Here is a 15,092-nt window from a genome sequence, read left to right as displayed (position 1 = left end):
GGAAGGGAGCGTTTTGGGCCTTGAGGCGTAAAAGATGATAAGGCGAGGAAGCGACAGGTTAGAGATCTGGGACACCGGTAGCGCGAGCGCTAAAAGGTTTTGTGTGTGTGTGTGGGGTGGGGGGCGTGGTGGCAAGACTGGGAGGAAGATAAAGTAAGTTAGTTAGGTTAGAGGAGAACAGAGGCAAACGGGTGGGAATTGGGCAGAGAAAACGAAAGACTAACACAAGGGGATGAGTTGTGAGAGGAGACAGGAAGCCTGAAGGTGCAGTGATAAGAACAGAGGAAACGTGGAATACATGGGAGAGAAAGAAAGAGACTGAGCACACACGGCGTGGGGTGGAGGAAGAAGAGACTGAATAATGGGATGAGCGGGCAGAGAGGGGGAAAGAAGCGGGAGGAGCAAACGGAGGCAAAGGCGGGGTGGGAAAGGCGGGAGCAGAGCATGCGAGAGCGACGGAGAGTTTGGAAGCAGGGCCGGTTCAAAGACGCGGCAAGGGCCGCAGCTGGCACTTAGGGGAGAGGCGCGGGGCCAAGGGCAGATTCTCCGAGCGCCTGTATTGTGCCTCAAGCTTAGGCGACTGTCTGTAGTCCAACCACACAGTGGCGCCAGATACTGCCCCTATGCAAGAGAAGGGCGAGAGCTCCCCTGTGAGTGGGCAGCTGGGGTGGGGGAGGGTTCCAATGTCACACTTGACAGCTCTAGTCAGTCTCGACTTTCTAGCGTAGAGAGAACACTTCATCAGCAGAAATGTTTGAGCGAATACTACAATGTTGAACCGAAAACAACAAATTCCTGAATGTAGTGGATTGCTGAGTAAAAACACAGCGGAGGCGCCTTTCAGTGTTGTATGTCTATTGACTAAGCCCCTTCCTACGCGGGTACAGGCCCCTTGCATTGGTTTCTTCCACGTTCATTTCTCCGGCCTGGGCCTCAGCTGAGAGTGTTAACAGCACAGCAGGGCTGGCTTCACAGACTCCTCTGCAGATCGATGAACGAGCGAGGCCGCCCCACGTGACTGCCCTGCGGATCGATGCACTGCGCGTCCCCGGAGGACATGTGGCCGCCCTACCCCTGATTGGGAGGCAATTAGCCACCTGGGGCCTAGGAACCATCCTGTTCTTGTGTTCGGTGGTCTGCCCCGTTTAGGATTACTGTAATCCAGATGGAACAAACTGAAATTCAGTGGAAAACACAAAAGTAGATATGGATATAAAGCTTGAATTAACCCCCGCCGTTGTTAGCTCCAGGCATGTTCTAGTTCATCCCTTATTTGCTCATTATGCCCTACAAAAGGACCCAACTTTACAGATCTTATTCTTGGCCATGCCAAAATTTAGGATTGTAGGGATGCACTAAAGATCGAGTTTCCAAGTCCTGACTGACCACCTAGGGGGTCCCTTCAGGGTCCTGCACAGGTTCTTCCTTTCCTAGGCATTGAGCTAGACACAGTGGATGGCGTTTCCAGACTGCCGTTGGACAAGGTGCAGGCTTTGATCCAGGACATCCAGACCACGCTGGCGAATGACAAAGCATCCTTTGGTTTAATTCAGAGCCACTTGGGCAAACAAAATTTTGCAGCAAGGGTGATCCCAGCAGGCTGGGTTTTTGCTAGAAGCCTGGCGAGGGCCACGGCCAACATAAACAACATTGAAAATGCAATAGGTCTCACCTTCAATTAAGTTAAAGCCATTTGCTTTGCTAATGGTATTGTATAGCAAAGCAAATGGCTTTAACTTAATAAAAGGCGAGACCTATTGCATTTTCAATGCTTGTTTAAAATATACTTTGTGTTTTATTTTAAGACAAAAATCATTGCAATAAAGTTAGTTTTTAAATTAAAAAAACGTTTTACTTGGAAAAATCAACACTTAGTCACTGCAGGCACCGTCGTGGAGATCAGGAGAGGTCAGCCTGCGCTGGACACTAGGTCAGGATCGCTGGTGAGACTTCACTGCACAGGTGAGCCACTCAGACCTGGGACGTGGGCGTCTGGTGCATATTGGGCATGGGTACCGTTTTAACTGGCTCCGGAGCCCTTGAAGCTGGTTTCTTCAGGACAGATCCGATCTCCACGGGTGATTGCAGTATTTGTTAAAGGTAGCAGTGCTCCCATGGTTTTCAGAGGTCACTGACTGCAAGACCTGTCGCAGGTTCATTGAAACTGGAGACAGGCCGGTAGGGCGGGGTCCAAAACAGTGGTATTCTTCAGTCTTCTCTGAAGGAATGTCTTCTTGCTTCTTAGCTTGTCGCAAATCTAGTGTCTAGTGGAGCCACCTAAATACTATATTTAGATGAGTTTTAGGGGAGAAGCAGGTAGGTCCAATGGGCACCGTACCTGGGTGAGTACACCCTCTTTTATGCCACCCACCTGTGGGAGGGGACATAGACCTAGCCCTGATTGGAGGAGTCCCCCCATCTTCAAGATGGCAGGCACTGAAAAATGAGCTTTCCTCGCCTCCCTCACCATAGGGGTGGAGGTGGCAGAGGTGGACAACCTCCTATTCTCATAACTTTTGCCACCCAAAGTGGGTGTTTAAACCAGGGGATGCCATTTGCTGCGGGTCGCATTACAAAGGCAGCAGGCCTTTAAAGCTTCCTCCTTCCAGTACTGGCCCATCCTGGAGGAGGTGTGACACCCCTACCTAGGATGTGCATTGTTTATGGTCTCAGAGAGCCGGGGCGCTCTACCCAGTCAAAGACCACACAAGGGTCGAGGTGCCCTCTGAGTACATCGAACAAGAAATCCTTCATTGGCCTCAGTGTGGATTTATTGGAGTAGTTTGGTACCAAACACTCCTGTGTTCAGTGAAGCCAATAGGGTGCTGTAGAACGTGAGTTGTCAAGTTTCCAGCCCATGTACTCTCTATGGCTTCACTGGCACTTACAATATTAAGTAATGGGACCCCAATATTATATGGGCATATTTGCTCTTGGAGATATGCCCTCACCTATGGTATAGTGCACCCCGCCTGAGGGCTGTGAGGCCTGCTAGAGGGTTGACTCACCTATGCTGTCAGTATTTTCAACCTTGTCTGCATCAAGACACGCAGCCTGCAGTGGCATTGTGTGTTTGGCAAGGGGTCCTTTAGGGTGGCACATTCGTGTTGTTGCCCTTAGGGACCCTTCTTGACCTCCTAACCCTAGGTCCTAGGGGTACTACTTACTAGAGACTTACAAGTAGTGTCAAAAGGGATTGCCAATTGGGGTACAATTGCATAGGTTTGGGAAAGAACTGGCATTATGGACCTGGTTAGCAGGAATCCAGCACACTTCCAGGCAAAAAGTGGGGGACCATGTCGAAAAAGGGCTATTTTCCCTACATAAACCTGGGGGCTGGTGGTGGGGTTGGACCACGAGGTGAGACTTTGGGGATGGGGACTTCAATGTTGTTTTTTTACGACAATTGTGACCTGACTGGTTTGTTGCGCTAGCCACACCCGGGTGTGGCATCCGTACTTAATACCTTCATACATGACAATCAATGACTGGATATATGGAGATGGTCTTGAGGGGAACAGAGGGAGAGAACCTCTGTCTCCTCTTACCACAAAACCTGGTCAAAAATAGACTATTGGCTTATCTCCATGGAGGCGGCGCTATGGGGAGCTACTGCTACGCATATGGCCGGTACACTATCAGATCAGGCTCTAGTGTACTTAGAACTGAGGGTCGGGGAGGGCGGGGAGTGCAGCTTCACTCTCCCCTCCTCCTTCAGTACACCGGGGGCCCCCGGGACATCTTCACGGGGAGCACAACGGCACTCCCTGACTTCCGCCTGTTATTCGGGTCCCGGAGTTCGGGTACTGGGCCCCCCGGAAGTATTCTTCGGTGGGCTTGACTTTTCTCTCCAGGGGGAAAGTGCAACGGCACTCCCCCTGCTTTTGGCTGCAGACACCAGGGCCCAGAGTTGGGGATCCCGGGCCCCCAAAATCTTCACGGGGAGCGAGATGGTGCTCCCCTTCTGCCGGTGTCTTCAGGGGGCCAGGTTGGGCTCCTGGCACCCCCCTTTGGTATATTTTCACGGGAAGAGTGACAGCGCTCCCCGACTTGCTCTTCTTCTGGGGCAGCCCCCGGGACCTGAATCCACATGCAGTCTCTTTCATCATGAGTTCACTGTGGGCGAGTCCCAACTTATGAGGCTCTCCCACAGTAAAAGCTAAAAAATTAGGTGTTCGAAAAGCGAAAAATCTGGTCGGCTCCGATGGTCAGAACCACCTTCTAACATCCGTTATCTATGTTGTTAAAATACTGCACTTCAAATGTATGCCAGGAAAAAAAACAATCCCACATGTCATCAAGGGTGTTTCACGCTGAAACACAGGGTTGTACAGCATGGAGTAAAATAATCTTCATGAGCTAATTTGGATCAGGACTTTTTGTCTTGGCGAACAGTGTGCGTCCCTATGCTATGTGCAGTGATCAAAAGTGGCCCAGAAAAAAGGAAAATGCTACTTACCAGTATGCATGTGTTCTTGGCATGTAGAGCTGCAGATTCTTACACTGTGCATTAGATCGCCACCTGGTGTTGGGCTCGGATGATAGCAGGTTGTTGTCGTCTTGGAAGAAGTCTTTGTAGTCACAAGGTAGGTGACTCCTCCCTTGGACGATAGTGCGCATGGGCATCGGCTCCATCCTTGGATTGTTTTTCGCCATGATGGGAAATGATGGGAGTTTGTAGAAAGAAGAAAGGGTGTCCATGAGTGTATATCTAATTAAGATAGAACTGGAACAGATACAGGCCCGGGGAGGCGGGAGGGCGTGTAAGAATCTACAGCTCTACATGCCAAGAACAGATGCATACTGGTAAGTAGCATTTTCCTTTCAAGGCATATGAGCGGCAGATCTTACACTGTGCATAGATTGTACAGCAGTGTCTCCCCTTAGCGGTGGTCACCTGTATCTGTTGCAGTAGTTTGAAAGAGGGTTTTGAGGACAGCCTGGCCTACTGCAGCTTGCTGCTTAGCTTGCACATCAACACAATAGTGTTTAGTGAAGGTGTGTGTTGTAGACCATGTTGTTGCCTTGCAAATGTCTTCTAGGGGAATGTTCCCTAAGAAAGCCATGGAGGCTCCTAGTTTGCGTGTGGAGTGCGCCCTAGGAGGAACGGTTAATCTACGTTTTGCTTTTTGATAGCATATCTGTATACATTTTACAATCCACCTTGCAATTCCAGCTTTAGAGATGGGGTTGCCTTTATGTGGTGGAGAGAAAGCTCCAAACAATTGCTTTGTTTTGCGAAAGGATTTGGTCCCATCTACACAATAGAGCAGAGCTCTTTTAACGTCTAGTGTGTGTAGAGCTCTTTCTGCTACAGAGTCTGGGTTTTGGAAAAACACTGGTAACTCTACAGATTGGTTTAAATGAAACGGAGTAATGACTTTTGGAAGGAATTCGGGATTGTTCTGAGAACCACTTTATTACTGTGTAATTGTAAAAATGGTTCTTGTATAGTGAAAGCTTGAATCTCACTTACTTTCCTAAGAGAGGTAATAGCTATTAGAAAAGCTGTTTTCCATGTGAGGAATTGCATTTCACATTTGTGTAGAGGTTCGAAAGGTGGTCCCATGAGCCTTGTAAGAACAATGTTTAGGTTCCACACTGGAGAGGGTGGTAACCTGGGAGGAATTATTCTTTTTAATCCTTGTATAAACCATTATTAGGCACTCTAAATAGAGACAGATGTTGTCTATTTTGTAAATATGCTGCAATTGCTGCCAGATGTAGGCGTATAGATAAATATGCCAAATTACATCTTTGTAAATGTAGAAGGTAAAAAATGATATTTTGGATGGAAGCATCTAGGGGATCAATTTGGTTATTGTTGCAGTAAATGGCAAATCTTTTCAATTTAGCAGCATAGCAAGCTCTAGTAGTAGGTCTCCTGGTTTCTATAATGATATTCATACAGTCTGGTGGTAGGTTAAGATAACACAACTCTAAGACCTCAGAAGCCAGATCGCCAGATTCAGTTGACTTGGGTCTGGATATCTGATGTCTCCATCGTTCTGCATTAGCAGGGATGTTGTCAGGCGTAGTTTTTGGTGTGGAACTAGGTATAGTTCTAGCAGAGTTGTATACCATGGTTGGCGTGCCCATGTGGCAGCTACTAAAATCAGTTTGAGCGACGGTTGTCGTAGCTGGCGCACTATTAGTGGTAGTGGCGGAAAAGCGTACGCAAATCTGCCTGACCAGTTCATCCATATCGCATTGCCCTTGGACAGCGGGTGCTGTGTGGATACTTTGCTCCACACTTGGGGCATCTTTTGAATGGCGTCCTTTCCATGAGGTGTAGGATAGGCCCAACGGCCCACGTCGACGACCAGAATCGAGCTGATGGAGTAGAGTTGACGTTATTCGATATCGAAAGTAGTTTGGTAAAGTTTGAATACGTTTTTACGCGTCAAACTACTTGAAAAGTAGATTTTGAACCGGAGTGGAAAAATGTCATCTGAACCCAGTGGCGGAAAAAACAATCCAAGGATGGAGCCGATGCCCATGCGCACTATCGTCCAAGGGAGGAGTCCCCTATCTCGTGACTACAAAGACTTCTTCCAAGACGACAACAACATGCAATCATCCGAGCCCAACACCAGGTGGCGATCTAATGCACAGTGTAAGATCTGCAGCTCATATGCCTCGAACACAGGGTTCCTCAACACCGATGCGCACTGGTCTTGCCTCTTTGAGGAGATCTGTGGCTGGAGATTATGAATATATACATACACACAAAAAAGAAGTGAGTAGATTCAGTATTGCTGCGGTTGTATGGTGCTCTATACAGGAGCTGCTCTCCAGCTAATCTTGGGTAGTACCCAGACACTTATCCGCTTCTTTTTTGCATAATTTATTCAGCACTCTAAGCCTGATAACCCTAATTAAAATTAAAAAATATATTTTTTTTTTAAAGGAGCGCAAGACAAATTATATAATTAAGCAAATCTGACTGGACAGACACAGGCCCATCTCCCTCCCTCTGTTGGAAAGACCTGTGCGCACAATCTCATCTTGCCACCTCACTGTACTGTTCAGAGATCTGTTGCTCTTCAACTGGATGTGCACTGTTAATTCCAATATCCACTTGAAAATCTTTTTGCTCTGAAGCATTCACATCTGTGATTAATCACATTGTAAATCTAAAGGGATGCTAAAAGAATAGTTCAAGAAAAAAAATAGTTTTTAATAGAGAAATGATTAAAATGCCACACAAGGAAAGGGTGCTTTTCTGAGCAATGGCATACCTTTGGTTCAAGCAAAAGGGCATAGATCTTATATGAACACTGGCTTGATGAGAGGTTGTACAAGTAAAACATTTAGACAAACCCTACCATACAGCAGGTAAAGGGGGTAGTTGACATAACTGATCACAGAAATATGGTTATACTATGACCAGTTTATAGCATATTTTCTCGAGCATTTAACAGTCAAAAGATAGACTAGTGACAATGTTACGGACATTTATTATCCATCTTTTAATGATGTAAGTGAAACGCAACTCAGAAGAGAGGATTTCACACTACCACCAAATTCTACCCACACAATCACTGTCAAGATGAAGCTTCTGCTGCTTAGTCAACTATGTTTCACAAACATCAAGCAAACGTATGCAGAGCAGCAGTGTTTTGAGTATCTCCACCCATCATCTGACTTCAATATCAGGTGTGCTACTACTACCAGAGAACAAGACCAGGCACACAGCAGTCTTTTCAGAAACACATCTGAACAAACGTTAAAAAAAAAAAAAAAAAGATAAGAAGCCGAAGTAGACCGAACCAATGCTTGCCCCGCCACCATGGTTAACAGACTCAACGGCAGCAGAGTGGCATACATGCTGAAGATATGTCCATGCACATGCATACCTGGCAGCAGAGAATGGGTGATAAACTGTCCTGCTCATCAACCAACACCAAGTTCTTAAGAGTCCTAGGCTGGAAAAAGAAAGTATCCCCTTCTTCTAGAGGCATAGCTGATGAAAATTCAGGTTCCTCATCATCATCTCCCAAGTGGGCAATTTGATACAGGTAACTGGAAGAGGAAGAAAAAAAAAAGGAGTAATTTGTGTATGCTTCTGTTGTGTCTAATCATGCAACATGTACTAATCATTAAGAAAGATCAGATTGGACCTAGAGTGCTGTTGTCCAGAATCAGAACGTAAAGTGATCTCCAGCCTTGGTGTCAGAGAAGAGACATGAGAATGCTCATCATTTCTAGCACAGCACTGTTCTTAGGGTCACAATCCTCCACCAGACCACTCAAAGAAATAATAATCGATGCACTCATATTGCCATGCAATCAACACAATGTTATGCCCTTCACCCACTTTTACTCGAGTGCACAGATTTTCAATGATTATTGTGGTAAGAAGGCTGTTATTCGCCCCTCACTATAACCCAATGTATTAATGGTAACTTAGAAATACCTCACTTTATCCAAATGGAGAAACTCCAAGAGATAGTGGTCAATAGTGACCAACCTCTACTAACCACAAAACAAACTGACCCATGCCAATCTTTAAATAAAACACTGGTCCTCATCTTCTGAAAAGCCCAGCGTCCTTAACATATGGAATCCTGAAAACGGTGCGTTGATTAAAACCCAATAGAAGCAGAAAACGGTGAGCCTTCTGGTTGGAAAAAGTAATTCTGCGGTATTTACTTCATTTCCTATTTCCTACAGAACCAGAGTGCCTGGGGTGGGCAGGAATTAGGGCTCTAACCAACAAACTATTATAAAGCTTTTTTTTCAAAGCTATAATTGGGGGATGCAAAGAAAATAATGCTTGCCAGGACTTCTTGCACACAGACAAGAACACGTTCTACAAAACGACACCTACATCTAAGCTCCTCATGCCCAACATGACAAGTTTCTTAGTTGACACTTTGTGCCTCCCTTGCCTGTGCATTCCCTTGCCATTGCTACTAAAACTGCAACGTAACAATAAAAGCTACTTACTGATTTCCAAACTCTGAAGCAACAAACAGAAAGCCAGTTTTCAGCACACACATGGCAGCCGCCACAGGGACGGTATCAAAGTACTTCAGTCGGATCTCAGTGACCTGAAAGGAGAAGAAAACAATATGACTTCCCACAAAACACATTTACCAGGGATAAAAGACCAAAAACTCAATCAGGGTACCCATGTAGTTAGGGTGCAGAGACGTCATGTTCCTTTGAAAGTCTCTGAAGTTGCATCTGCTGCTGCTAATCAGAAAGCACTGCACTCTCTACATACTGGAGGTCAGAGAAGAGACATGAGTTCATCATCATTTCTGCAGCAGACCAGACAAGCCTTCAAGACCTGGGCTGTGAGGAAGATACCGCTCCTTATTAAGGCACCCTCACCCTCGTCAAAAGAAATTTTCACTTAAGACACAAAAGATGAAAAACAACCCTGGTTCTTCCCAAACAGTCCATAAACAAACCTAGCCAGTTTGCAATGGCACATACCATGTCCTCATCGGTCTCCAACGTGATCTTGAAGATGTCTCCCTGTTCAGTCTGGGCCAGGAAGAAGAACATGGACTTTGTCTTGTGGGTAGCAGAGCACACGAACACCATACCTCTCTCTGGGTCGTCCAAGTCATTCTGTGTGTGGGTCAAGAAATACATAAACAAGAGCGGTCTCAGCAAGAACAGTTAAGCTAAACTTATGCTCAATATAAGTGAGCACTTGTGAGTTTTGCATTTTACGTATGCTTTCATGAAACAGCTTAAAAACAAAAATGCATTTTAAAACTCTGCCAAACACGAATCCACTATTTTACAGTTAGTAAAATTATACATTTTAATAAGCATTATACTAAAAGGCTGAAACTTTGTGTGAAGCACACCAGATCTAAGTAAATGGAGCTGGGAAAACTACCATTAAAAACACAATTGAACCCACCCACAATTGAACCCACCTAACCAGGTCATCAGTCGCAACATCCAATCAGATAAACCAACATCTCCATAGTAAATATCAGAGAAGAGACATGGAATATTCATCACCTTGGATTACTTGAGGTGTGGCCTGAACCCTACTCACAAAAAATCCTCCACATGGCACAGGGGTGCCCATTCAAAATGGAAAAAGGAGGCACAATTGGTGCATCTCAGTCTCATATTGACCCAATATCGTCAAAGGACTGACCTCCGTCCTCAACGGGTCCCTAAATGAGCCTGTTTCATGAACATTAATTCCACATCCTCCCAGTATGATCATACTGACCAAGATTTAACACTGAGAGAAGAACACCATTAAATAGTAACACATTACATCAGACCAGTGCTTTACCACATACTTCAGTGGTAGTTTTGCTCCAGGGACTGCAAACCACATGAAGCTGCAGATCCCAGAGAAAAGACCTTCCACATGCAAAGAGTACCCATCAGCAGAGAACTAAGCTGGGCTCGGGGTTAAGCTGCAGTGCATTTTGGATTTCATGGCAAATTCAAAATTAGCACCAAAGACACAGACTTTCAGGTAATGTGCTCACCCTTCTCCTAGGAATGGGACATCGGATATCCGGCTGGTCACCAAAGTTTTTGTAGGTGATGTAGTTTTCAGAACAGATCAGCACTCCACTGGGGCCATCCGCACCACCAGGAACTGAGGGAAGGAGATAGGGGAAAAGTGCAGATTAAGACTCTAAATTCAGCATGCCCATGAAACAAATTAATATCTAAACACATATATACACACACAACCGAATATGTAACATATTACAATCATCCACAGAAATGGAGAAAGAAAGCATTGCAGGAAATTATTGCCCAGTAAGAGTACATGCTTTAAGGACAAACAAGAGGTTACATGTATTACTACTATTAAGGGCGGGAGCTTTGCTGCTGTAGCTATTTACATGAAATTCAGGGTACAAAAGTCCTTCAGTACATAGGGATTGTATCGTTAAAAGATGACATAGGATAGAAACGGGGCAGAAAACTGAGTTCTGTAATTACCAGTCACTAAAAAGTTGCCGTGCTCTTCCAGGGGTTCACTGTACTTCCGCACCACATGGTTCAATCCCAGGTCCAACTCGTAGAAAGTAAGAGTTTGTTGGGTGTTTGCTGCTGCCTCACCAGTTGGATCGTTATCTGCCTCCTGAAAGACAAATTAACAATGTTCCATTAAGACTCCAAAAATCTTCTGCAAAGCCAGAAGGCTCAAGAACACTTATCTGGAAACTTCAGCATGGCAGATTAAATGACCAAAAACAAAATATAACTACATGACCAGCTCTTAAAAAAAAAAAAGAATGTAGGTAAAGTCCAAATGTGGAGGGTTGGATGAGTGAAAACTAGGCAAGTAGAGACCATTATTGTTGCAATGCAAATATTTTGCAGACAACGTATTCCTTGGAACTCTGTATCCTTAAATAATAAAAAGTTGACTAGATCAATTTAGTTCCCTTTCTGAATAGGTAAACAGATGATTGTGCGTCTGTAGGTAAACACTGGAGCAGGTGTAGTGATAAGAGCGGGTAAAGCATCATCATGTAGCATAGAAAGAGGAAAGTGGGGCTGATCTCGGGGGGGGGGGGGGGGGGGGGGGATGGATTAGGACCTCATTATCAATGCACAAGGTAGTTGGTATCTATCCAGCACATACAATATGCTAGACAACTATAGACCCTAGAGATACAACCACATCTTAAACAGAAGTTCAGCCAACCCAGGAACAGAGATATCGCTAATGAGCTCCTCCGATTTAGCTCTTTGGGTACCTTGCTTTTTCTTTTTACTATCTCTCACCTATAAAGTGGTTAACTAACTGGATTACTATCATAACGCAAACTTTGGCATCTAGAAATTAGATTAGTTATAGGACAGGGGCTATAGGGGTGGCTCATGTCTTGGAAAGTAGGAATGGTGCTAACCCATTTATTCGTTCTACTCCAACTACAGGGTCGATAAACCACATTCGCCGGGGGTCTGACCTTCCAAGTCCAGGATTGGGCCTTCACCAAGCGGAGGTAACCTCCTCAGAGAAGCACAACCTTCAATACTCCATTCCAGTCCCTCTCCAACTCTTTGGCATCCCTACTACACATCTTTCTATGAATCCAACAAGAGACACTCAACCCCCAAATCCCACACAAGACAAGCGATTTCACAGCACAAACACCATACCTCATTTGTGCTTGCAAATGTCTTGTGAGGAGCAGCAGCCTTAGACTATTTTTCACATAGGCCCTTATGAGACAAGTTAGTAACAATATCTAAGAAGCTCCCAGTGGCAGTCACAGAACCAAGCTCATCAAAAACAATGCAGATAAAAGCAGGTGACAGAGTTCTCTATGGTTTTATTTCTGTATGTATAAGCTTTATTCAACAGAAAATGTCATAAAAGTTACAAAAAATAAATTTAAAAAAAAGAGAAATACAAACGTAGTGTCATGAACTTGTGTAAACAAACAAACAGTACCGTATAATAGCCTATTGGGCCTTTGGCACAATAATACATTTCACATATTTAAATAGTTAAAAGTTAATAAATCAAGTAAAAAAGTACAGTTCGTGCATCGGATAAAGAATATAAAACAGGATAAAAACAGGTAGCATTTCATCATAATAGTCAACCTTCATAGTATTGTGGGTGATCAATAATTTACTGAAGAATTTTATGGATTTTCCCAGAGACAGCAGCAAAGAGTAACAAATAAAGTGCTTGTGCATGGGGAGTAGTTTTGTATTTGGCCCAGCAGACTCAGTGTAGTAGCACAGATTTATCGCAACCTCACTCAAATTGAGGTTGTGCCGCTCTCGAAAGGGCTTTTCACCTTATGAACCATGCCTGGCCAAGAAATGTTGCTACGCAACAAGCAAAAAGGGGTATGGGTTCAGACCTAAGAATGCACAGGGCTGTATAGTAGTTCTGTGTGCCCAGCTGCTGACAAATCAAGTTTAGCCATTTAGCCCGTGAGAGGTTATATCCCGGGCAGGCAAACATTACGTGGACAATGCGCTTCCTACCGGGGCTCTGCGGCATGGGTAATCTTTTGGTGTCTCGTTGCAGGAGTGCCATTTCGCGGTAGTATTGTGAACAGGGAGAGTTCCAAACCTAAAATGTATGTACAACATCCTATGGTTTTATGTTTTGAACACAGTTGTACCATATTGGGTGTATACATGAACAGAGCCATCCTTAAGCGGAGCCTGATCACAACATTCAGATCACTACCTTTGTTTCCAAGTAATAGGTTCTATCTAGGTATGTCCTATGGAGAATCCTAAAATTACAGCTTTCTAAAATCCTCTACACAATTATTAGCCCAGGCTTACCTCATAGTCCATCTCCAGACAGGCAAACATGGGGTTCTCAAAGCCCACATCTACTCCAACAACGTGGTAAACCAGGGTGTTGGCCTTGTGTGCTTCCAGTGGGGAGGAGATGGTCAGACGGGCAGCAGCATCTCTGTTTAGAATGTAGACCAGCTTCTGCTTTTCTATGGCACCTAGAAGAAACCAGACATATTAGAAAAACTCAATTTTGAAAAAAAAAAATAGATGTTGACAAATAGTTCAGTTAAAAATAAAACACTAAAACACAAGGTGTCAGCACCTCCTGGTCCAAGATACAGCCCTTGCACAAGGCTTAGATTGGCCCTGTAGTTCAAAGTAACTTATAGGGATTTGTTCAGGTAAACTCAGGGATGTTCAGAATAACTATCAAATGCATACTTTCCATTAAGACTCCCCAGCCCCAAGAGTCTAGAAAGGAGTTATGACGACATCTAGGAATCGCTGGTGCAATCAGACCAAACACTAGAATTAAATATATATATATATATATATATAAATATAAATAATATCTCATGTCATGGTTCAGAGAGAGCATACTCCGTTCAGCACAGGGTATCTCAGACCATACATTCGGACAACTAATGATGGGGCAGTGGAGTTGGGGAAGGGGTGAGTTGTGGAAAGTGGATGCTTGGGAGTCGATGGTGAAACACCTAGCAGGCACTATATATTATTTTGAAGAGAACGAAGGCACTACTAACTATGGAACCTACACACTCGAGGCACATAAAACTGTGATGCATTTTCAAGTGGTATCATATTAAATTAGACATGTCGCAAGTATCAGACATCAATACAACTCATACAAAAGAAAGAAACAATAAACCATAACCAAATTTCAAAGGTGGTAATTTAGAATTAGTCGGGAATGTATCTGGCCCCAATCTCTTCCTGACACAGCTCTTTAACGCCCAGACACCAGTTTTGGTCCTCAGCTACAACAATTTTTTAACAGCAGCTGAGAGGATGGTAACATATTTCAATATGAGCCATTCTATATGGGATTATGAAAAAAGAAGAAAGGTAAACCGGAACTCCAGCTGCCGACAGGATCACCAGTCTAAATCTTCAACAACTCTAGAACTGAATATAGCACGCATGGATCTTAAAAGGCCTGCATGCAGTCTGGTCATTTGATCCAGAAAAAGCATTTGATTACACAGAATTTTATACATATTCAGGGTACTACTGGCGATAGCCGCAGTGAACTGAAAACGGTCAGGAAGGATTACCTTGGGTAGGGGAACAGACATGACTGCCCCCATTTCCACACTCAATTTAAGCAGATCACTACTTTTTCTAATGAATCCAGAATCCACTATTCCAAAGATAATGGCGATATTTGAGCAATTTCGAAAATACTCTGGTTACACCACTAACCGTGGCTAGCCATCCCTCTGCTCAGTCAAGCAATGGCCTGGGCCACATGCACACCAATACCAAACAATGGAATGGATATCACCCAGAGCTTGTGTGGTGGGTTGGCGGTGGAAAATACAGCAAAACTAATCCGGGGCTGCTCTTCCAACAGTTTAAGGAGGTCAATACCCACTGTAATACTACTGGCGTCACTCTTAGGTAGAGCCAAACTATTTAAAATTATTTAAGGACCAAACTTCTTACACATTATGTTGTATGGATTTGCACTTTATCTAGGGAGGTAATATGCCATCTACGTTACCCAACACCACTATTACAGTCTGGCCTGATTAGTTAAAGAAATACCAAGCTAGGCGGGCACAGCACTGCAGGTGGTGCCCCAGCTGAGTGGATATTGAAGTTTGGTGACTAGATGGCAACTGGCT

General features: G+C 44.5%; 1 protein-coding gene and 1 non-coding gene across 6 annotated transcripts in view; both read right to left on the bottom strand.

Moving 5' to 3' along the window:
• The window catches only part of SF3B3 (splicing factor 3b subunit 3), a 126,519-nt gene that overhangs the window by 78,654 nt on the left and 32,773 nt on the right, over positions 1-15,092 (bottom strand). For all 5 annotated transcript variants that reach the window (XM_078671197.1, XM_078671198.1, XM_078671195.1 and 2 more), the window contains 6 exons: positions 13,267-13,439; positions 10,945-11,086; positions 10,479-10,591; positions 9,448-9,585; positions 8,953-9,056; positions 7,860-8,025 (listed from right to left, as the gene is read on the bottom strand). In XM_078671197.1, the coding sequence (XP_078527323.1) occupies positions 7,860-8,025; positions 8,953-9,056; positions 9,448-9,585; positions 10,479-10,591; positions 10,945-11,086; positions 13,267-13,439 (836 nt within the window). The remainder of the gene's footprint in view (positions 1-7,859; positions 8,026-8,952; positions 9,057-9,447; positions 9,586-10,478; positions 10,592-10,944; positions 11,087-13,266; positions 13,440-15,092) is intronic.
• Positions 8,129-8,214, bottom strand: LOC144801128 (small nucleolar RNA SNORD111). The gene has a single exon (XR_013605000.1). It is a non-coding gene; the product is annotated as a small nucleolar RNA SNORD111 (small nucleolar RNA).

This window comes from Lissotriton helveticus, chromosome 12 (assembly GCF_964261635.1).
Source record: "Lissotriton helveticus chromosome 12, aLisHel1.1, whole genome shotgun sequence".
Lineage (NCBI taxonomy): Eukaryota > Metazoa > Chordata > Amphibia > Caudata > Salamandridae > Lissotriton > Lissotriton helveticus.
The sequence above is the reverse complement of the archived record's forward strand: the minus strand, read 5'-3'. Positions and strand labels throughout refer to the sequence as shown.